This window comes from Chelon labrosus, assembly GCF_963514085.1.
Source record: "Chelon labrosus genome assembly, chromosome: 14".
Taxonomy (NCBI): domain Eukaryota; kingdom Metazoa; phylum Chordata; class Actinopteri; order Mugiliformes; family Mugilidae; genus Chelon; species Chelon labrosus.
In genome coordinates this window covers 18,711,742-18,736,987 of record NC_140347.1, presented here as the reverse complement: position 1 = coordinate 18,736,987, position 25,246 = coordinate 18,711,742, and the positions used below count along the sequence as shown (strand labels likewise).

The following is a 25,246-nucleotide window of genomic DNA, read 5'->3' as shown; positions in this document are numbered from 1 at the left end:
TCTTGCTCACTTCATCTGCTGATCAGAGAGAATTAAACATGATTGATCAAGAGTCCTTACTGGCCAGCCACGTTACACACAGACACACAAACCCTCCCCATCAACCCCCTCTACATCCCGACACTATGGTAACCTGGCTGGTTACCATAGAAACAGGCTTAATAGCCTCCTCCCCCTCTTCCTCCTCCTCATACAGCTACTCCTCACTTCCTGATTTCCTTTGGATTCCTGCACCCACCCATCCATCCATCCACCCCCCTCCCCCCATTCATCAGTATCCTCCCTCCTCCCCACCCCCAATATTTCACTGCCCTGACACTGATGTGAAATGTACATGAGGGGGAAGGGGGAGGGGTTACTGACTAATGTGTCCAAAATGTTTATAAATTAGTAGTTTAGAGTTTCTTCCGTTGCTAAATGAATCAGTCCAGTCACGCTCAACACTGCAGCGGCACCTGCACTAAAGATTTAGTTAATTTATGGACACTTTGAGGCAGTAGAGACAACTCATCCTGCATTACATGGGACAAATTTAACTGAAGATACTGAAATAAACATTTAAATGTAGTATTTTTAGCATCCTAAACCATAGACAGATAAATGCACAATACCTTCTTCCACTGATTCTGTACGTACAGTAAAATTTAATAATATAATCTCTATTTTAAAGCACGTTTTAATGAAGCCGAAGAGAGTTTCAAGTCACACATATTTTTTAAAAATACCAAACTGGCTCAATTATGTGCTCAGATAGTGATGACTAAACCCATGCTAATATCCTCAGTGTGCATCTTTCAATGGCTGAGACAGAGGAGGAAGTAGGTTAACACAGATTTAAAATTCACTCCCATGGTAATTTGTGTTGCGGTAAATAGATCGCTTTAAATCAGTGGGAACGGAGCCTTTCGCGTAAACAGTGAAAATGTCAGAATTTATTTGGTTTCGGTGTCTTGAATGTGAGGATTTGCTGCTATTTCGTGTTTTATGTTTCTGCAAATGGAATATGTTTGAGTTTCAACGGCTTTCTGGCACATGTTGAAATATAATCAGTGGTATTAATAGATATTTGGGTCATATGCTCACGACTAGGAAACTTTATGTGTCAAAAAAAAAACCCAATAAAACGAATATTTATGGCATGTCCTGTTTTTTCACCCTGGCTGAGGCCTCTCTTGGAGACAGCAGGGGGAGTTCGGCTGCAACTGGATCTCTTGCATGAATAATACAGAGATAATTAGCGAGCCTGCATCCCTCCCCCCTACACTTTTTGCTCCTTTTAACCTTTAGGTAGTAACGAACCCTGTGACACTAAACTGTGCACACCTGACTGCACAGAGCCATCTGAACAACCGGTCCATCGTCAGACTTCAACTTCAGACAAGGAAGTTTTAGGATTTCAACAGCTGCAATTTTTTTTTAAATTTATTTATATTTATTTGACCCAGTCCTGGATTAACAAATGTGCAAACTTCACTATAACTTTAAACAAGACATTGACTACATCATAAAGTTTGTGCACTTTTCTTGTAGAAGCTGAACATCTGGTTTATTTTCTAAGCTCATTTGCTTGTTGCAATTAATCCTACTAATTTTCAGGAGGTTGCCAAGTGTGGAGCATGCAATTAAAAAGCTCAGTGATTATTATTAATAAAACTATGATGATTAAATGGCTTTAAATGGCTGCAGCAGTGATGAGCCTCATTGCCGTTGCATGAAAATTCAGAAACATCAGTGTTTACTGACTCATATTTATACTCTTTATATATTACGTGTTTCCCAGCTTGACCACGGAGCACGATCTGATCTTCGAAGAGGCTTTAAACGTTGTTAAATCTCAAGTCTTATGACATAAAAGGAAGTTCCTCTTAGAATACACATGACATATACAAGCATATTAAGTTGGCCGGTAGATTCAAACCCAGAACCTGCTTGGTGTGAGGCATCAGTGCTAACCACCACAACCACTGTGCTGCCCACCTTGCTTTTTATATTTCTTTTCTTTTAACAAGAAGTAAGAATTTCATCGTATGGTCTAAACTGCTGTTCTTACTGTGCATATGACAATAAACATTTTGAACGTTAACTCTTGAGTTCAAGTGTCATAATTCAGGAACCTCACATCCGTCTGTGTTTTCAAATGCCGCTGTGTAAATAATAATAATGACGGTGGAAGTGTGACATTCTTTGTGTTTTAATGAGATTATTTAATTTAAATTAGACACCATAGACAGACAGAGGAAAGATGGGAGACAACGGGAGGACGATAAAGGTCATCATTGAGGTTTCTCAAGTACCTCGTCTGACCAACAACATCACATTTCAATAATCTTTCCAAAAGCCAACACAGATACGATGAAGAGGTTCAGCTCTGACACAGAAAACTGACCAAATCTTCCCCCGGAACAACCCAGAGTACATGAAATATTTACACAGATATCTTACAGGGGAATCAAGCACAGGAACAAACAATCATACAACCCTGTATATACACCACACACACACACACACACACACACACACACACACACACACACAAACACGCACACAACAGTCTGGGCAGCTCAGCGCTGCAGCCAGTCGTTTAAGAGGATGATCCGAGGCTCTTCGGTCTCAAACATGCAGGAGAGGAGGAAGTCCGGTGTGTCTTTACATACTTAGAAGAGGAGGAGCTGGAGTTTTACAGAGTTTCTGAGGTCCTTAAGGTTGATTTATATTCCTGTCACAAGATTGTTATTGTATGACCTCTCAGGCTTGAGCAGAGGTGTTGGTGTGTGTTTGAGTCCCAGCTGTAAACCTCCACGAGAAGAGTCTGTAAGAGGTCAAAAGAGGAAGGAGGAGGAAATAAATAACAATAAAACAAAAAACTCTAAAGCTTTACTGAGCGGCCGCCGCCTCCGCCGGTGTGGCACTGTGATATGCCGCCAAAGAAACATTAGAAGAAGAGGAGGTGATGGATTTTGGGCTCTGACACCTGCAAATAAAAAAAGATAATTACAGTTAATAGACAGTCTGTTTTCACGTACAGTTTAGACACAGATTAATAAGATTATCCAGCAGCGCTGTAGATTACAGGCTGCAGAGGAAATGACAGATAAACCGTCAGATTAGGACAGCCTGTGGGGAGAGGGTGTGGCTAATCCTGAATAATCCCATTTAAAGACGCATTGACTCTAAACCGTTTACAGCTCACTGGTCAGACACAGACTGAACAGGAAGTGGTTTTGCATCTCTTTTAAACCTTTGCTAAAACCGAAAAATCCATATTTCAGAGTTTAAAAGCACAGATTCTGAAAAATTATTAATTAGTTTTTAGTTCTTTTGAAGAATTGTGGCCACGCAACGCACAATTAGAAGATAAAATTAAAAACATACTTATCAACTGATTCTACTATTTTTGTATATTAGCACGATTAGCACATGGGTTGGGTCATCACCTTGTTATAAAAGCACTTTCTAGAAAAGATAATTTAAACTACAGCCATTAAATCTTAAATTAATACAAACAGTTTGATTAAAAGACAAACATAACACAAACGGTTTTAAGCTTAAATAAAGAAAAATACTTTTTATAAAGTAAGTGTGTGCAGGATGTGAGATAAGCTAATCAAAGACGATATAGCCACAATGTTTTGTGTCTTTCAGGCTCACCAGGAGCGAGACTTGCGGACCCCTTTGTCCTTGGTGGACGAGCTGTCCAGAGAGGGACTTTGGTTCGGCTCTGTGCTTGGAGGAGTCATGTCCAGCTCCAGGAACATGATGTTCTCGGCCTGCACTCAGAAATACACAGAGGTGAGCCACAGTTAATAAAGTTGTATCATCTGCATCAAAGTCTTGAGAAAATAACTGTTCCACTGGTTTCATCATAGCTGCTCTAATGAAGATGCTGCTTTAAGATACAGACACAACTGAAGAACAACCAGAAACAAGGGTTGCCTGTGATGTGACCTCACGCCACCTGCTAAAAAGTTAGGAAGGAAGAGCTACTATTAGCTGGGAGGCTAGGAGGCTAGAAAGTGCTACTAATAGCTAGGGGGCTAGGAAGCTAGCAAGAGCTACTATTAGCTGGGAGGTTAACAAGCTAGGAAGAGCTACTAATAGCTAGGGGGCTAGGAAGCTAGGAAGAGCTACTAATAGCTAGGGGGCTAGGAAGACCTCATCTGGACAACGTCAGTCTTTGAGGATCCTTAGATAGAAAACGGGAATTACAATTAGAAAACTGGAGAAAGGGTGAACTGATGTGATGTGATAAAGTGTTATCTTATCATTCATTAAAGGACTGAGCTAAGGAGGAAAAGCTTCTACATTAACTATTTTTTTCTAGGGTTGCCAACCGTCCCTTGAAAAACGGAATCGTCCCGTGTCTAGAAACAAAAGTACGTGTCCCGTATTGAGCTGAAATGGAACGCACTTTGTCCTGTATTACCGTGAGAATCAAAAATAGTGTGTAAAATGTCAATGGAATGAATGAACAACAGGGTGCTTTATATGAACATTTACGGTAAACTTATTCCCAGGCCGTCTCCTGCTCTGTGATTACCACGCCGGGAAGGGTGAAGACAATCGGGTCGGCCAACCCTGCCAATGAGGAGTCCCTTATTTATGTTTCAGGGAGTTGGCAACCCTATTTGTAACCCAAAGTATTTGATAAATAAATGTACGTTAACAGAGAAAAATAAGATTGTATCTTCAAACTGATTGTATATTTTACAAACTATTTCATGCATGTAGTATTACTCACATCATAAGTAATACTACATGCAAACACACAAACACACAGGCTTACCCTGTATCTGGAGTGAACGCCCGTCGCTATGGCGACCCTGGCAAACTGGCTGATGGGTCGTTTGTATCCGACTGCAGATGCTGGCCGTTTCTTCATCTGGGAGGATTTACTGAAGCGAGGCAGAGAAAAGATCAATTAACAATAAAAATAAAATCAGAAACCACTGCTGCACAGATTTGAAAGGAAATAAATGTCCGCCAGCTTTCTTTATAGTATAAGCGGAGGATGCCCACACGGGAATGTTTATACAGAACCTACACTGACCTTTCAGCGGGAACAAGAGGCTGGAACTTCCACTGATCCTCCTCGGGGTCAAAGGTCAGCCGGTTCATGATCTTGTTCTTCTCCTCTGGAGGGATGAAGTTCTCTATGATCAGATACCTACATGAGCACAACACACAGCAGTGAGGTTTGACGCCACATCACAGTCAAGTGGCGTGGAAATATCTGGAAACACATGATCTTTAGGTTGTTTTATACTATTCTATTAAAATATAGACTAATTACACTGAAAACACCTTGTCAGAGAATATAAGGAGTACGTTGCTATTTTTTTTTTAACTCTCTGTGTCCTGCATTTGGGTCTTTCCTTTTTTTTTTTACATTATTTTGATTTTGTGCCCCAAATAGGAATATATAACATAATTAGTTTGATTTTTAATGGTGTTATTTGAATCATAGCTGCTTCATTTTATTTCCCTAGTTATATGCATGTGTTTATTGTTACTATCAGGGTCAATGATGAGGTGTTACATACAGATTTTAGTCAGTGTATGGAAGAATAATATTCCCACACATTCAGGAGGCTCGTCCGACTCACTTGAACTTGAGCTCTCTGGTGAGCTCGTTCTGAGTCTGCTCCAGCTCCTGACGGTTGTTTACGTGCTCGCTGTTCACGTCGTCGATCTCCGCCTTGATGCACTGGAGCTTATTGTACAGCTAGAAGAGAAGAGAGAGGAGAAAGACGAGCGAGAGCGGCATGAGAAGGAGGGCTTGCAGTGCAGCCGCTGAAGAACTGGTCTCCAGCTCGGCTGCAGCTCGGTTGCCCATAGCAACTGCACTGGAGGCACTGGTGTCTGGAGAAGAGGCCAGCCAATGGGAGCACGGCGCCGCGGCAACGCTCTCCCTCTCTCCAGCTCCGTTTATCCTGCTTTCCTCCTTCCTCCTGAGCTTTCACAATGTTCACTCTTTGACTTCACACGGGGCTTTAAGACAAGTAGACTAATCCTGACTTTGGCCCTGAATCATGACACTGCATTTTAGGATCCTGCAGCCTGAACACGGTTAAAGCTTTAAGAAACGCAATAAATAAGAAACAGCAGGTCAAAAGCTCCCAAATATGAAGGCTTCTCCTGACAGCACACCAAAAAAATTATATTTTCTCTACCGACTTTGATGTCTTTTAAAATATTTCTTCTAATGTCTGCACTTAACAACCCTCAATAATGTTAAATGTGCCTTTCAGTAATCTATTCTGAAACCTGCGGTCTCCATGTTGTTTGAGGAAGCACACTTAAGAACTAAACTTATCTATAATCTTGCACATGCCTTGATTTGATGATAAAAGGTGATTTCTGAGTTTGGAAAGGAAACATGTTTTATAGTAAATGTCGCTTTGTTTTCTTGATGGCATCATGCAGAGGTAGAGGAATAGTTGGGGATGAGGGGTGCAAAGATTATTAGTCACTTTTTTCGTCCACACTCACACAATGGTCTGTTCGGTGTTAGTCCTTCTTGGTCGACTCATGGTTCATAATGTCCAGAGAGTTGGTTTAAGGTTTGTGGTGGGAGGGGGTTAAGAGGGTGACCGAGCAATCTGAAGGACGGGGAGGGGAACACTGACTGAGAAGCGTTAGCGTGACAAGTCCAAAGACAGCCGGTGATAATAAGAGAGGAGACAGGGGACGGCAGGACAAACCTTGAGGTACTGAGATTTAAGTGTGTGTCCGAGGATTGGGATCCAGGTCAGGGTCAGGGGTCAAAGGTTTCAGAGGAGGTAAAGAAGGATATTCTCAATATTAGGAACAAAAAAGGAAGGTGTGTGTAAAAATAAAACTTTTTTTATGTGCACAAATAACATCAGTGTCTGAGGATATTTTACCTTCTTGAGTTTCTTGGTCTTGGCTTCGACTTCCTGTTGCAGAGAAGTGAAAGTCTCTCTCAGCTCCAACGTCTCTTCATCCTGGGCAAACATCTGCTGCTGCATCTCCCTCTCACTACGCGACTGAAAGCATGAGGTAAACGTCATCACTCTGTTCAGCTCTTATTCAGACAATGCCAGATCATTATCAGGCACTGCTCAGACCTTGTATTAACATGCATCACGAGTGATCTGGTCTTTTTAGACATTTTTAGAATTTCAGGCTGCACAGAGACGACAAATTTTAACACAGGAAACCATATTTTTCTTTGTCTAACAGTAAAATGTAGTGTAGATGTATGAAACGTGTATTATTGTGCCATGCTTTTGATTACCTGCTCAGCGATCTCATGCCTTTTAATCTCCAGCATCTTCTGCTGCTCGTTGGTGTGATCGATGATGTTCTTTCCACCGACCAGCAGCTTGCTCTCCATTGCCTGAGAGAAATCAAATAATATTTGGATTAATATTTATGAAGCCATGCTACAAAGTCGATGAGAAACACAATGAACCCTCTGTACGATACTTCACATCGTTATACGGTTTATTTATAGATTTAAAAGAACAAGTGCAGCTAAAATAAAATGATAATAGAACATATTAGCATTTAGCTAATTCCTTTCTAATCTTTATTTAGTCTGTGTCATAATCAAACTGTGTCTTACATCAAATTAAAAAAGGCATTTATTTAATAGTTAGTACTGGAAATTGATAGGTACAACTTCCCTGTGAGAACATATTTAATCAAAGGCTAATTATTCTTATTTTAATTGTCATCAAGCTTCAGTAGAAATCACAAAACGTGTCAGAGAATGTTCTGCCTTTGAACCTCGTCGAGGTCAAACTGAGTTTGTCTTTTAACTGCTGAGCCTTTGTGAGTGTTTGTGCTGCAGTCAGAGCAGACTTTGTGCTGATGGGGCAGACGGTCGCTGGAAGTTGGCAGATTAACATCGACATGATGACACCACGCCACAAAACGCTGAGCTCTGCTGAAACTTTGTACAGCTTCAGACATGAATCACCTTCAACAACAGAGCTGTAAAAAAATTACACAATGTGCTGTCATAAAGTATAGTATGGTATTAAACATTCTAGCTGACTGGGTACACATTTAATGTTGCTTGGCCGACCATTGGAGAAGACATCATCCTGACTTCGCCATTAGAACAAGAAATATTAAAAGTTAATAATAATGACGACATGAAATTTCTTTAGGACTTTTTAGTTTTGTAAGGAAATATTTAGACAACGTTTGGATGAATTGCCACAGTATTTAAATTTTTATACAGGCCCCATTGGGATGAACCATGATAACTTTGTTAATGTTACATCTTAATTATCATCACATCACAGTTTTAATTTATACTGACTAAATATCAACAAAACTAATTCGCTTTTTGTGCCAAAAAAACTTAAAGAACACAATCAGAAATATAAACTTTACATGCTAACAAACTAAACTAAAACAGTAAAATCTGCACCACATTGGTGTTAACTCATCCAAAGCTAGAACTGTTAGCAGCTTGGTGTTAGCTCTGTTATGGGAGGGATATTAGCATCTTAGCGGCTTGGTGTTAGCTCTGTTATGGGAGGGATATTAGCATCTTAGCGGCTTGGTGTTAGCTATGTATATCCGAATGTTAGCATGACAATGTGAGCATTTAGCTCAAAGCAAATCTGCTTTCACATTTCTACTAGGCCAACATTTCAAAAGCTAAAATTATCTCATTATGAACAATGAATATGACACGTGTATACAACTACTGCTAGCTTTATGCTAGGCTAGCTAGCAGTGCCTGTTCCTGTGGGACTCTACAATGAAATGCATACCGATTAAGGCAAAACACAATTTTTATACACAACTGAAATTACAAAACTCAACAGCAAGATATCAAAAACTTAATGACACAATAAATAAATTAAAAAAAGACCGCAAAACTCACAGCCTCTGTGATGTTTACTGCATCTGAGTGCTTTTTATTTTTATTTCTATGTATTAAAATGAAATAAAAGGTGCAGATCTCATAGCATACTGTATGCAGCATCTCTGGTTACTGCAAAGATTAAAGGCCCAAGGTCACAATGCGCAAATTACACACACACACACACACACAGATATACAGACACACAACATTATCTGGATCTCTATTCCAAGGGCAGAGATATAAAAAGCAAGAAGTGAGTAACAAGATAGGCGCTGAGAAGGAAAACAGAGGAAGAAAGTGTAGAATGAAAGGGGGAGACGATAGAAAAAGGGGCCCAAAGACCAGCAAACAGGGGCCATTTTGTATTAGCCACATTCCACTGCTCTTTATACAAAAAGAAGACAGTGTGTGTAGGTCAACTGTGTGCAGCCTATACATTCTCTTGCATTTGCACATACCACACTGTCCACTTGATTATATGAGCGAGCACAAAAACACACTCTTAAAACTCATGCAGAGGACAGTGGAGTGCTTCAGAGAGAGGATGCAGCAGGTCGCTACAGAAAGCCTCTTTGTTTCGAGCTGCCTTTGTGTTTGGTGTGTGTATATATGCGTGTGTGCGTGTGTGACTGCCTGCTTCGCTGCTCTTTGTGTTTTGTCGTATTCTTTCAGCTTCATTAAAGGCCTGATTCATGTCAGAGATTTTCTCTCCCATGCACGGCTCTCCTCGCTGATAGGCTGTTTAGACAGATAGCACATTCTTTATATACAGGCTTTTATACTGCAGGCTGTGACTTAAAAGGTCGACATGACACTTTACATTTAAGTCTGTGCATTCAGTTTTTCTCCACTTGTCTCGTGTGCCATGCTATTAGCCAGAAAAGAAACTGCACATTGGTGTTTTAACTTCATTGAAGGATAAAAACTCACAAAACTGCGTCAAAACTTCAGTTACATCCATAAACGCAGCATCATCCAATTAAACTGGGTTAATGTTGTGTCCCTTGGTTATCATAAAAACAAACCGCTTGCAAACATTTTGTAAATGACAGGAAATTAGGACATTTCTCCTGCACTGAATTTCCTTCTTGTAGGATGGAGCTACTTTTTAGCTCTGGAGATTTGTCAGCGCGTTCAGTAAAATGCGACTTTTCTTGTCCTAATTACAACTTGAATGTTGATGCGAATGCTGTTTACTGGTAGAAAAATGGGTAATCATTAATTATTTATTATTACACTAGCTCCAGAATAATTTAAATGTTGCGGTAGCTAACAAAGCCATGTGATTTTTAACCACGCTAACAAAGTATTTCCCTGTAACTAGTTCAGAAAAAAAGGACAGCTCTCCAGTGGAAAATGGAGTTTCAGCTATTTTCAACATTTTGGTGAACGTTATTTGCAACTAGTAGAAGTAATTTAGAAGCCAGCTTTTAACAAGCAAGAAGGATGTACATAATAAACATAACACCTAATATACCATCAAACTTCCTAATACATCAAACCTTTGAAAAAAACATTATTTGACGTGTATTTTAGTGTTTTAGTTTGGCCCAAGTCCCATCCACTAACATTGAGGAGGTGGAGTTTATGACCTATACTGCAGCCGGACACCAGGGGGAGCTCTACTTGCTTTGGTTTCACTTTTGAAGAGCTGTCATGGCGTCCATCTTTATTTACAGTCTATGGTTACAACGTGGGAAGTCATGTACACAAAATGCTGGTGTTTAAGTGTTGGCGTCTAAAACACAGAGGCTAATAATTGCGTAACTCATCATTAATGAAAAGGATGAGGCTGTTGGGAATATCAATTATTTCCTCTGACAGGTTTGATCGGGGCTAGAGCCTTTCACAGATAGAGCTAGAGAGAAAGGGGGTTCACCCACAACAGGTCACCAGTCCGTCACCATCACCAGTCCACTCCACTTCTGCCTTATCTTTGACCATTAGGAACAGACATTTTAATATATTTTAACCTGAACGATGCAGCATTGTTTCAGCTCTCAACAGAGTCCTCAGCTCTTTTTTCTAGGTATTCCAGCCACTCACTGCTTAATCAGTCAATTACAGTCAAAACCCAAGATCTGATGCAGTGAATAGTTGACTATTTACTGGATATCATAGTCGTGCCTGGTGATGCATGTTCTTGTGTTTATGTTCTCTGAGCTGAAAACACTCAAGCATTCTTAACCGCATTACATTATACTGAGAGCTCATGTGAGTGGGAGTGCACATTTGTTTGTGGACATATAGATAATCTGCCCACAAGTGTACTCAAATTCTTTTGACTGTGACCGATCCATTTCCCGATGGCAAAGTGAAGACAACGGGAAGTGTTGCATGCTGATCTTCTGGCTCGTCTGCATCGGCCAGCCAATCACAGCGAGGCCAGGGCCCCGCTGGGAGCGAGCGGTCTATAAATACAATGTGACGACAACAGGTCTCGTGTGCGCAGCGGAGAAACAGAAAACTTGCTGGGAAGAGACGGAGACACAGAAGAAGAAGAAGAAGGGGAGACAGACAAAGAAAAAGACACGAGACACAGAGCGTGAAAAATACAAGTGGAAAGAAGGGACAACAGAAGTCAGGATATCTCTGAGAATCTGTTGCGCATTTGTCCTGGTCGATACACAAACCACTTAACTTGAAACCTCAGATCTCAGTCATCCGCTGCATTTAACAAGGCACATCCTGTAAGTCAGTTGCAAGAAGACAAGCCCTAGATATTAATTTTAATCTGAAAACACACTCACACTGTCTACTGGGATTTTAAACAAGATTTACTAGAGACATCTTACATCTTGGATACAGGTGTCGTTTTTTTCTGGTGAAAGATGCATCGGAAGTTTGTTTATAGTTTCAAAGTTTAAAGCAGCAGTTTTGTACATTTATAAAACTTGATTATATAATATTCCTACAGAACAGTTTTGAAGCTCAGTGAGGTCTCTCCGGCCGTCGCCATCTTGGCACTACCTGACTCCACCTAACTAAACTCAAAATCAAAAATGGTGTGTGGAGCTGTGGTGGAGGGCGTCGCTACTTTCTTAATTATTATGAGAAATATCGCTTTGTCTCAAGTCTATGTGATAAATGTGGAGATAGGCCTAGCACACAGTTAGCTTAGTGCAGCTTAGGAGACAAACAGGAAACAAGAGAGCCCGGTGTTTGGCACAAATTTGCCAGATAAAATACCATCTGGTAATTAGTGAGCTTTAGAGGCACTCGTAAGACAATTTTAATACCATCTGAGAGTGATAGGCTAACTCTCACCCTCTTGATTGATTGTAAATAAATGGACACACGTCTCCTCTCAACTCCTGGCTAATGCAAAAATGAGGTATGTCCCACTCTCTTAATAACTTCAAGCCTTGATATAATTTAAATAGATGAGTTCAATAAAACAAATCATCCCCATAGAGTTAGGAATAAGAAATTAGCTATAGAGACCGACATGTTGTTTTGTACCAGGTTATTTCTGCTGTAAAGTTGGACATTTTATCATGGATGTCTTGTTGGGATTGACTCACTTTTTGAGCCAGCATCTAGTGGACATCGGAGGAACTCCAGTTTTTGGGCACATCCATGTGAGCTGCTTGGTTTAAACTCTGCTAAGCTAAGCTAACAGCTAAACTATTTGCTAAACAGATTCCTCCTCTCTGCAGCAAGTTTCCCCATAACTCAAACTATTTTATTAACACTTATCTTGTTCTTCAAAATCTTTGATGCACAGTTTGTATATAATGGTCACATTAATTATTCACGTGCTTTGACATCCGCTTTGTATATTTCATGAGGTGTAGGATTACATTAGCAAAATATTACATGTTTCATTTTTTATCCAAAAAACTACTTTCACTTCCTGTGCCTTAAAAATATTACACATGTTTCGTATTTTAGGTTTCTCTCTGTGTGTTTCATTGATTCCCTGACTTTAAGTGAACACACATCATGTAGATAAACACACACACACATACAAAGAAAAAAAAAACGGACACACACAGAGTTGATTCATCAATATTTCAGTGATGCAGCCCTCCACGCTGAAAGATGGAGAGCAGCGATGAGTCTTTTTATCAGCCTCCTACACACACACACACAAACACATATATGTAAACCCTGAGTCTGTCCTGGCTTTTTCCCTGCGCTAATTTGACAGGAAGGCAGCTATATAAACAGGAAACACCAGCTCTCTATACATAACGCATGCCAGTGTGCGCGTGTGTCAAGCTGTGGAAAGCTGATATGTACATTCAGTGTGTACATTTAGTGTGTGTATTTATGTGTGTGTGTGTGTGTTATATTTCCCGAGAGGCAGCGGGTATTGTTGACGACCTCGCATTCTGATTGGCTGACGTACAGCTGGCAGGATGTAGGAAAAACCTTAATGCGCGTCAATTTCCTCCGACAACAAAAGACTAGAAGATGCATTAAAGGCAGAAATGACCTCATGTGTGTCAGACCTGATTTAGAAACTATACGCCCATGGGAGGTGTTTGTTTTACAGCCGAGAGATTCGATGATTGCTAGCCCGCTCCGGGGGCCGAGTTGCCCCTACTCTGTTTGCTGCACAACCCTGACAATGCAAACATCTATTTTAGGTTTCCTACGAGAGAAATCAGAAGGTCTGAAGCGGCGCTGGGAGAAAAGAATCCAGTGTTTCCCCAACACGGACTTTATCTGGGCAGTTTGCCATGGAAGAGGTTTTATTCTCGGTTTATTAGATTTACACTCCTGAGAACTGAAAGCTATAATAATAACATTTTCTGTTATCGCAAATTCCACAGTAGTGATGGCAAATATATTTAAACACTGCCTTCACACATTTAACTGGAGATCTAATTGTCATATTTGCACACACAGAAAATTACCCGCTAGAATAGAAGCTAAATATATCCTGTAATAATGTGGCTGAAACAGGACAGTAGAAAGAAATTAACTGAAGGAATAATGAGGTTTAGAAACACAAAGCAGCACTTCTGCATGTCTGATCAAGATGTTTAACGATGCTCAACGTTCACTCTTGTCCTTGGTCTCCATAAGCAGCATTTAGAAGCCGTTTACGAGCTTCCCGTTACACAACATGATCCTCATCGGCTCATCAGTTTCCATAAAAAATGCACCGACACTTGAAATAAGGGGAAACTCAATATGTGGATATCACAACGATCATACGATATTATAAAAAGCTCCAGAAGAGCTCGTATCTTAACTTCAGGTCGATACAAAATGTTTCAATCTTCTAAAAACAAGACAAGTACAGTAAGAAGGACAGAAAAGATGACTAGGCTGTGAGAGGCTGTTTAGCAGAAGGGAGTCGTTGCCGTTTTGACCCAGAAACGTGGATCTAAGAATAGTCCAAAGGAGGATACAGAGGCCTAACGATGGGAAGCTGCTGCCCGACCTGAAGCACTCATCTGCAAACAGCGTACTGATGTGAGTCACAAAACCGGTTTAAGGTCATCTATCTATCTAGTCCACAAAAACACAGGTTTCCGAAATGGTGAATGCAGCTGTGTTACAAGGTTGCGTTCACTGACACCTGTTTCCTCAGCTGGAGAAACTGTCAACTAATTAGTCAAGGAAGTGAAGGAAGTCAAGGATGGGGACTTAAGATGGGGCAATAAGCCAGGATCGAATGGATGTAGCTGCACAGGAACAGCAGTTTAAAAAGTCGTGAATCTTAAAGGCACCCTGGGGTGTGTTTGGCCACATGTGGCGCTAATGAGCAAAGAGAAGGAGCAAACGCACCAAAGTGACAACCGGCAACAAAAGCCTCACGTCGCCTGCATCCGGACCAAAATGTTGCACTTGAACACAACACAAAAACCACAGCCATAGGCATGCTGCGCCTGAGTAAAAGGAAATAAAAGTATTCATACAAGTAGGAGGCAGTAGTCTGCACTCGTAATTTAAAAGTGGAAACAGGAAGCGCTACTATTAGCTACGAGGCTGATGGTTCTTCTGATTTTTTGGTTACTTTCAACACTTCTATTTCTCTGGTTATCTAAGCCAAGCAGAGTGATTAGGAAGGCTGGCTCTGCCATCGGCCACAGACTGGAAACTTTTGAAGTGGTGGTGGAGAGGAGGACACTGAACAAGCTGCTATCAATCATGAATAACCTTGTCCACCCTCTCCACCGGACAGACAACGGAGCACCTTCTCTAAAATATCGATCTGTCTCTCTCGCTGATTTGTTATGTCACTGATTCAACATGTTGAATTGACTGAAAAGCTGTTGGTAAAACCCGGCTCGAGGGCAGCATCATAAAGTGGAGACATGCCACAAGAATTACAAAAATAAAGGATTTGTTTTATTTAAAAAAAACAAACACTTGTACTGCTACTAGTGTGTGATGAGGAGGGACGTTAACGGCTCCAGTCGCCCCGCGACCCTTCACAGGACAAGCGGTTAAAGAAAATGATTAAATACGTTTTGATATCATAGTTCTTACAGCAGATAAGTGTGAAGAGAGACTCTTTCCTGCATGAAGTTAATGTCTTTTGGTGAGAAACGCTAAGAGTAATCATAAACAGCAACACAGAGTTATTATATAGAATCTTTTCTATAATATCTTCCTCATTAAGTTGTTTCTTTTGCAGGTTGTTCACTGCGCTCGGCCCAGCCTCAGCTTCTTCACACATTATAGCACGACTGAAATGTTGAAGACAAGACGCTGACATGCCCCCGAGCTCGCACGAGTTCGATTTTACACCTTGTGAAAAACACGTGCTGGAATCTTGACCTGCGTGTTACATCCGCTCAGTTAAATTAACTGAAGCAGCTCGTACGGCTCAACAACAGTTGCACCGACGCAACAGCAACAACAACACAATCCACAGATGGACTGCTGCACCTTGGAGGCCAGTTAGCTAACAGCACCCTGCAGAAACACCAGCTGACCCAACACAGCTTCACAGGGCTGGTTTATGACCTACTTATTTATGTTGTATGTGAGAGAGACAGAGACGGGAAGAGAGAGAGAGAGAGACTCTACTGTATTACCCTAGTATATTAACTATAGTTGGTTATTTTTTCCACTTAGCTTTTCTTTCTTCCTCTCTCCCCCGTGTGTTTCTTCGCCTAGCAACCTCTCTCTCATTGGTCCAGAGAGCAAAGAGAACAATTTAACCTTTAGGGAGTGTTCTGTGATTGGTTGGTCAATATCAGCCTCAGCCAATCAGATGAGAGCAGAGCCCTGGTGATGGAGCAGGATCCAACAAGGTGATTTGGATTTTTTTTTTTAAATCAATGTAAGGTAGCACAAATAATAATTACATTTTGACACGTTTATAGATTTTTTTTGAAGAAATGTCTTCTCATAGCCCGTATTTTTATCCTTTTTTTTTTAACCTTTTATCATAAATAATGTAAACTCAAATAAATAATGTATCTTGCAAATGAGCTGCCTAAGTTTATATATTTGATCAGAAATCCAACCGAAAGTCTCCACAATACAATTTTCCAGTCATTTTTAAAGCTTACTAGTAAATGAGCTGATTTTAGAGCATTAACTTTGAACATTTACATGAACGTGGACACGGACAAAGGGACCATTGTCTGCACAGGAGCCTGACCTGTGATCTGAAACATGTGACATATGTCAAATGAGTCTGTTTATTCCTTCTCAGACCCGTAAAGACGTCTTAATCACTTTGAAGAATGTAGCTGCTCTTATTCCATGTTTTTTAAGCTGTAAGCAAACATATGATTTTGTTTCCCCATCTTCTTTGTGGTTCATACACAAATCTATAGTTTCATTTTTAAGATAGGCTCATTATTTTTTACATTACACTGATTTTATTGGAGGGTTAATTCATATTTGGAGCCACAGTGAGTCAAATAGTGTGGCCCACTGAATATTTTGAACTATATTTGGACAACAATGATCTCCACAGATTACTAAAACATATGCGGGTTTAGCTATCATCACACTATTTTAGATTTCAGCATCTCAGAACAAACATTAACCTGAACGTGACAAACATGGCTTTGACATTAGGCGGGCGTCCCTCTGAACCAGCAACAACAGACTGATGCATCAAAGGCAGGAAATACTTCTTCCCCTTAATCATCTTCCTCCTTGGGGGGAGCAGATTTTCATCATTCAGCATCAAAGATTCAGACTGAGACACAAACCCTCTGAACCGTGTCTGCATGACGTCAGAAGGTTTCGCTTTAGCGCTAGAGAAATACGATGAGCCTCGTCCAGAAATGTATATAAAAGCACTCAATCTAACCAGGACATACATTAGTTCTCTCCCATGGGGCTTTTTCACACAGACCTTCTTCGCAAAGTGCTAAATCCTCTAAATGAGGCAAAGATGGACGTGTGTTGATGCTGCTCTTAAAATGACTATGTAGGCACAAGTGCAGCGTTAGTGCTCTGCCTCTTATTTTTTCCACTTTCAGGGATTTTCTGATTTTTTGTTTTGTAGCTGAGTTCACAAAATATAAACTCAAAGTCATTTTGACCTGTGTTGTCCTTGAACCTTTTTAGATATCACAACCACAGCAGCAACGACAGCAGCAGCCTGTACTGTAAGTGTTCACACACAATAAAACTGTAGTTTAGCTGTCCTTTCTTTCTGACAGCTTCATCTGACCAGAATTCAGTTCAGCTGCAATACACGTTATGTATGGAGACCACTGACTGAATATAAATATGGCCAAACACCTCTGTGATATCAATCATGGGTTTTAGAAGCTCAGTGTAGTGTCTCTGGCCAGCTCCATCTTGGAAGAGCCTGATCCTCCTAACTCGCAGCTAATTCACAAGTTTTCAAAGTACTAAATACTATGATTGAAGCTGTGGTAGTGGGTGATATCCAGGCAGACAGCTAGCATCCTGTTATAGCATCCATCTGTCACTCAAAGCAGCTACACCTTTAGTTATGCATAACTTTAAGCCTTGATATAATTTAGACAGGTGGGCTATGTGAAACCCTGTACAGTTGTTATGAATGGAGAAATTTATATTTCTCAGTGGAAGAAATAAAGGTTTTGAAGCTCAATGTGTTGTCTCCGGGCGTCGCCATCTTTGAGGAGCCTGACAGTGATAGGCTAACTCTTTCCCTCATCAAGGACTGTATATAAATGTACAAAATCTTTGTGACGTCACCTATTGCGGCTACTTCGGTTTCCTGAAGAGAATTTTTGAAGCTCAGTGTTGTGTCTCACCATCTTGGAAGTGCCTGACTCCGACTAATTCCTGGCTAATAATGGTCAAAAAAGTGGAGCGCATGTGGAGGTAAGGGGAGGTGATTCAAAGCAGCCACACTTAACTTTAAGTCTTGATTTAATTTAAACTGGTGAGTTATATTCTGTTGGAAAGTTGGAAATATTAAAATGAAAGTCCATGGTGACTGACCATTGGAATCGCTCATCTCCCACTTTTGGACCAAGCCTCAAGTGGTCATTTAATGAACTGCAGTTTTTTGCACTTTCTTTTTTATCCCTCTCTGTGTGTTATTACACCTCCACTGTTGCTAACACTACCTACGAGGTCACACCTCTGCTATTAGAAAGGCTTTCAAGGAGATTATATCCAACCTAAAAAATACAAAACGTGATTCAACAGATAAATCGTTCTTCCCTGCTCTCCTCTCCTAACTTTTGTCCCTCAGGCTGATCAGTAAGCTGATCCGGAAGAGTCTCGTGGCAACATTCCCGGCTGCAGAGTGCAGTCACTCGGTCATTCTGCACGAGTGACTTATTGACTGGATATTCCCATGAATCAGAGCAAGTAATGAATGCAGCTCTGACTCAGTCCTTGATCATCATGGCTGTGTGGAGAGGAGGGTGTGTGAATAAAGGCATGAAGAGAGCTGACATTTTAAGCTGGAATGATTCCTGTCTGGACATATGAGTGAAACCTGACTGGACTGCAGATACAGGGCGGTAGGTGGGAAAACAGTCTAAAATAAAGATGTGTCATTGTACGCCCTTTGTGGCTCTGGGGGAGGTTTCTATAGTCATGAAGACGCCTTCTGTCTGTGATATAGACTTGAGTTTGGAGTATTTACCATTTATTAATCATATGAATTGTGATATTTCAAGGAAACTATCTACATCCAAAAACTGCTACTAGTGGTTAGTGAAATAGATTTGAGACTTTAATTCCGTGACTGACATTCTCTTGAGCAAGGCACCTAACCCCCAAAACTGCTCCCCGGGTGCCTTATATGCCACTACTCAAAGCCCGGGTGCCCACTACTCAAAGTGGATGGGTTGAATGCAAAGAAGAAATTCCTCACATGTTTATCTATAGTTTAAACATCTGCCAATGAAGACCATAAAAATAAAAAAGCATCCAAATTCAACACAGTACTGTGCCAAAAACTGACTTTAAACTCTGACTACAGACAACATTATAGAACACATTATATGTATCCTAGAGTGAGAGCGGATAATCAGTGTCAATTGAAACCCCCATGGGTAAGCCCTGTTATTGACCTGGGGTTCAGATTAACCTGGGTGGTATCTTCTTTGCACCATTACTGGTTCTCTGGCAGCCCGTTAACACCCAGAGTCTTCAAGAAACCTCAAACAACTCCAGTTGCCGTTGTTATAGCCTTGTTTAAGATTGAAATTGATGTTTTTTATCTATTTATTAAGACATTGCACACCACAAAGCCTGCTCTTCTTAATCAAAGTTCATTGTCTTAGAATACAGAGAGCTGACGACTGACTGCAAAAACGGCAGTAAGAAAGACCTGGATGCACTTAAAGCCTTTTAATGCACTGAAGCATGTACTGTACAGTCTCTGTGGGGTTTAATTAGATTTAAAGCTCCCAGTGATACCGTCCATAATGTCCCTTACTAACAGATCATCAGATTATCACACATCATGATCCCATGGACCACATGTACCCAATCAGAGTCAATGAATTGAGAAGGCTGTGTGCGTCCATTGAATCCTTGTTATACCAGTTTGGGTTTTTAGGCCTTGGGACTGAGGACATTTGTGGAAAAGATGTAAACAAGCTGTTTGTGAAGGTTCTCACTCAAAAAGGTCATAGTGTATCTGAAAATAACAAGCTGAAATAAGGGCAATTGGACTTGCAGGGTTTCTTGAAGATGTTTTACACAAGTAGGTTCTTCAGTTCTTAAAGACTGGTGGGGAGTTTGGATTAAAACAGGAGCATCAGTGAGTGTTACCCATCAGAAACTAGACAAGCTCCCTCGTTTGAATCTTCATCTACTTTTGTTTTTAATCGTTGTCCTACTGTCAGCTCTTATTACCTTTGGAACATATTTTTGTCTTTGCAAATCGAATGAATTTAATTGAGAAAGAAACAAAGAAATAAACAAGACAAAGCCATGAGGTCTCTTATCTCCAGCCTCGGTCTGGACTCACCTTGTACTTGGCGGTCAGTTGCTCGGTGGCTTCCTGCTCCTTCCTCAGATCTCCCATCATCCTCTCCTTCTCTCCCAGCAGCCTCTGCTTCTCCTCGGCCAACAGGAATCGATCCTCTCTGATGGCCTTCTTCTCCCGCTCCAACCGCTGCTCCTCCAACTTCACGTACTCCTTTGCCTCCTTCTCCACCACCTCCTCCTCTTCCCCCTCTTCTTCATCTTCGCCCTCCGTCTCTTCATCCCCCTCTCCGTCCCAGCCATCGCCATCCACCTGCTCCTTCTTCTGTTTGCTCCTCCACTTCCTGTGGTTGAGCTGGGCCCTGAGGCGAGCGATCTCCCTCTGGAACTCGCGCAGTAGAGCATCTTTGGGGTCTTCGTTGACTCTGGGCTGGTTCTGGATGTTCTTGGCTCGGTTGGCGTACCGGAGGGTGGTGAGAGTCTCGTCGTAGTGCTGTGGCGCCGGGCCTAGTGTGGCGACCATGACAGTTTTGGCGTTCCCGCCTAAAGAGTCCTGCAACAGTCGGGTCAGCTTGGAGTCCCGGTACGGCACATGGCTGCTTCGCCCGTCAGCCAATGCCGAGATCACGTTCCCCAAGGCTGACAGGGAAAGGTTAATCTTGGCGGCTTCTTTCAAGCGCTCTCCTTGTACGCCAGTCTTGGCTTGGCGCTCGCTGCCTGCCAGATCCACCAGGTTGAGGCGCCCAACCCGAATGTGTTTCCTCCCATCTGGTCCAGGTTGACTGCATTCAACTGTGATCAGAAACAAAGCATGGGACCTGGATGAATGCTCGTTCATGTCCGTTGCACCGACCGCTCTGGCCTGATTGCCAACATTCATCACCTCCTCGATCTCCTTGATGCTTTTGCAGACGCATGATGTAAGATCTCGGACGTACACTCCGGTATCTGGGCTCTCTCTGAGCTCCAGGGCCCTGGCGTTGCCGTGGTTGGGGTCGAGAAGATCCCGAACCTCCTCTCGATAGATCTCGAGGTAGGACGCCCGCACCAGGTACTGTTTGTCCGACTGGGAGCGGGAGATGTGCGTAAAGATGTGATCAAAAGCGTTGGGAATCACGCCGCGTTTCTCGGGGTCCCGCCATGCTCCCTGCATGGTGTACGTCTTTCCAGTTCCGGTCTGCCCATAAGCAAATATGGTGCCATTGAACCCGGCGAGCACTGAATCTATCAGGGGCCGAACACTCTCATCGTAGAGATCTCGCTGTTTGGAGTTTGCATCGTAGACCGCATCGAATGTGAAGGTTTTCTGTGGCTCACTTGACGGTGCACGAGGGTTTCTGAGGATCACTTGTCCGAGCCGTAGGTCCATCTGTATGATTCCCGCCGCAGGCCCATTGGACTCCTCTTTCCGGTTCAAAGGGCGACATCGAACTACCACCTTCACTGACTCACTGCTCTTATTCTTTGACATGATTGGCTCCTGATTCTTGAGGCAAGCAGCAAAGAGACTTTATATTATATTATTTAAAAGGTTGGAAGTCTTTATGAAGGCTTTAATTAGCTTAAGAATTGTGATTTTATTTATTTTTTTATTATCAATAATACATTCAGAATGGCTTCTTGGTTGTATCACAAAGGAAAATAGCTCTAGCGCCCAATAAAAGATTCAGATATTTAGAAGCAGACTAAATGCCACCGTGTCAAATATTTTCTTTTTGTCTGTAAAATTAGCCTGCAAACAGACGGTCAGCAGCACCTCTCACGCTTTGGATCGACGCTCCATTGCAGTCGTCCCGCTACCAGATTCCCTCGGTGGATAAAAAAAAATAAAAATCCAACAATGCCGGTAATGACACAAATCAGTTCAGACACCACACTCATGTCGTCCTGGTTTCTTGACGCCCGGCAGATCCGCTACACACCGCCGTCCGCATCCTCTCGTCCTCCGCTCATAGATGCTCCGGTTTGCGGCTCTGAGTCTGTGCGGAGAGACAGAGCTTCACCCCCCTCCCTCCTCCTCCAAAAAAAAAATAAATAATACACACACACAGTCATTCAATCACCACACCCCACATCACTGCGGAGTGCAACAAAGGATCATGGGAAAGTGAGTTTTAACTTTTTTCCATCCATCACTAATTAAATATTCAAACAAATGTATTTTGTACATTTCAAAACTTTTAAATCTTCTCTAGAATCAAATTAGACTTCCTGAGTTTGAAGAAGGTTTGAATCCCCAACGTGATCATGTATTAACTGGGTCTTCAGAGGTGTTTTTTTCTGACTTATTTACTCTGCAGATGCCAAACAATTATTTATTATTTATTTACTCATAATTAAACCCACATAAACCAATCACAACATATTGATCCATCATTTATCTTGTGTTTCTTTTGTTGCAGTCATAAGTTAAACATTAAATTAAGGTTACACAAACAAATTTTATTTTGCACATTTGGAAGCTTTCACATTTTCCCTAGAATTAAACTGTACCAGGATCTTGTATTAAGTGGAACATTGGAGGTGTTTTTAGTTGTTGTTGTTGTCTTATTTACTACCAAACAAAGAATTAGAAATGTTTACACATACCTAAATCCAGTTAAACCAATTAAAACATGTAGCTCCATCATTTAAGTGTTTTGAGGTTAGAAACTTTCATTTTCTTTGCATCCCTAAGTTCATTCCAATAATTTTTATTTTGCACAACTGGAACTTTCAGATCCTTTGCAGAATTAAAACTGTCTTTCCCAACAGGATCTTGTATAAACTGGCTTATTGGAGGTGTTTTTTTATTTTAATTGTATTATCAGTTTTTGTTGATGCAAATGCAAAATTAATCTTTACAAGGCTTATTTCAAACCATTGAAATGTGACACAACAGCACCCTCTGGTGAGATGAGGGTGGTAGTGGCTCTGACCTAGAGTTTGGTCAATGTCACCTCAGGAGTTCCTGTCAGGAGAGTCACGGGGGCAGAGACGTAAGAAGTTCCTCTGTGGAAACAATTCCCCTGTAAAAGTACCAACATTAACAGGGTTTTTTCATGCTGACGTAGGCATCACTGAAGAGAAAGGGGGAAGGCTCGACCACAGGGGGGAATTCAACAAATGTGACAGGTTTCTTCTAGACGGACAAATGACTGGATGTGTTTAAGTGGTTTTCATGCTGAAAATCCCCTGACCTGTTGGCACCGTTTATGACACATTCTCTGGGAATCTGTCAAGTATTGGGTAAACTTTCCATATGGGTGCGTGGCGTCATGTCACCTCAAAATATCAACGTGACTGTGAATTATTTTTAAGATAAAAAGCAGGTGAAATAAATCTGCAATAATTAATCTGATGAGATATATCAAGCATTTAACAATTTAACTATTTCTACAGGAAGGAAGATGGCATTACCTACTCCACTGAGTGCAGAGGAGCCTTGAAATGAACACTAATGAGCACTGTTATCTGATCTAAATAAAATATATTGTCAGTGGTGTAGGTTTAAATGTTGCGGGACAGAAAGCAAAAAAAAGGAAAAAAAGAAAAAAGAAAAGAAAAAGAATCCATCACAGTTTCACATATTTCTGAACTTGAAAGTTAACTTTTAACCTTGGTGAAAAATGTAATTGACAATAAAACTATAAATGCCTGTTCAGCAGCAATCACGTAGTCTTCCTTAAGCAGCTGTCATGGCGATAAAGATGTTTTGAACTTGTTTGACTTTTAAATAACCAAAATAAATTGAGTTTTTCTCACCAGCTACAAGGTTAATTAAAGTAAGTGATGTGTCATGATGAAGGTGACAAGGATCAGTGTATGTGGTTCAGAGCAAATTAAGGTTTCTGTACACTTTTAAAGTGAATACCAACTTGGGATGAAGCAGTGGCAACTAGAAAAACCATAGCACAACATCTTTACATTCCCACATGCTACATGGTTAGCATGTCCTTACACGGTGTTGTTACTGAATGTGCATCGAAAAACTCAAACGGCCTCTCAGGTTTATGAGGTTAATTTTTTTTGGCTTAAAAGTGTCTTATTCAGTTTATTATACCAAAGACAATAAAGAGCAGAATATTGACAATGACCAAAGACTTGTTTTGGCTCCTGTATAAAGCAAAACAGTTGAGGAAAGCCGTTGTTTTCAGGCTAAACATAATTTTGGGTCATCCATCAACATGCATACCACATACTGTTGCTCAGTTCCTCCCCCTTTTCCTCTCCCCTCTCCTCTCGTTTCCTGTCACCTCTCAACTATCAAATAACGACAACATAACTCCATTCAATGTGCTCTTTCCTTTAAAAAAAAAGAAAGAAAGAAAAACGTCTGCTTGTTAAACAGGTACATGTAAAGGCAGACTCCTTAACGCTGACAGGACGGTGATGAAATCCGAGCGTGAGACAAACCTCCGGGGCCCCTCGCAGCAAAATCCAGGAATGCATCTCGATCTGGAAGAGTTTTCTGCATAAACACGTGATTTATTAGAGTGAGAACGATTTCCTGAAGCATGGAGGATGTGTGCGGTGATACAATTTAAAGAACAGGTCTGCATTTAGCAAGAAAATATGTGATAACTGATATAATGTTTAGTTTCAGCTCTTCACTGACTCGTTGGAGATGTGTTTTTGCTCTAGTTAGCAGCATGGATGTACAAGGTGTTGGTGTAGCTGATCTGTTGGTCCTGATCCTCAGTCATCCAGGTCACTGTACAAAGTTAAAACTAATAAAACTGGACATGTTGAGTTGATGATAATAAAAAACTCAAGGTCTTCCTGTGGCATGAAACATAGCTACATACAATCTGTTCGATAGATTGGAATACTTTCCAGATGCCTGTTGATGATTCATGTCTACAGGAACTTATTAATTAAATGAATCGCCTGTTGTGACATATGTAGTGCAAGACTGTGCAGCGTTGGCAGACTGTTGACTTTGATGATGCCGTGACTTTTTTAACTGGAAACAATGCACAGTGGAATTTGACGCATAACTTGTTTTATTTCCTGGCTTTCCATCCACCTCTACAAGAAGTCAAGTTGGTCCTGCATCTTGATTTGTAAGTAGCATGTTGCTTTTCTTTTCAATCTGTTATATAA

General features: G+C 41.1%; 1 protein-coding gene across 1 annotated transcript; it reads right to left on the bottom strand.

Moving 5' to 3' along the window:
* Window positions 1-2,254: 2,254 nt before the first annotated feature.
* kif3ca (kinesin family member 3Ca) lies at window positions 2,255-21,632 on the bottom strand (the record flags this gene model as incomplete). The annotated part of the gene is made up of 8 exons (XM_084560528.1): window positions 2,255-2,971; window positions 3,649-3,767; window positions 4,784-4,892; window positions 5,048-5,164; window positions 5,604-5,722; window positions 6,885-7,007; window positions 7,259-7,360; window positions 20,205-21,632. 8 exons carry the CDS (start codon window positions 21,630-21,632, stop codon window positions 2,875-2,877), a joined length of 2,214 nt encoding a protein of 737 aa, XP_084416654.1. The 3' UTR covers window positions 2,255-2,874.
* Window positions 21,633-25,246: the final 3,614 nt, after the last annotated feature.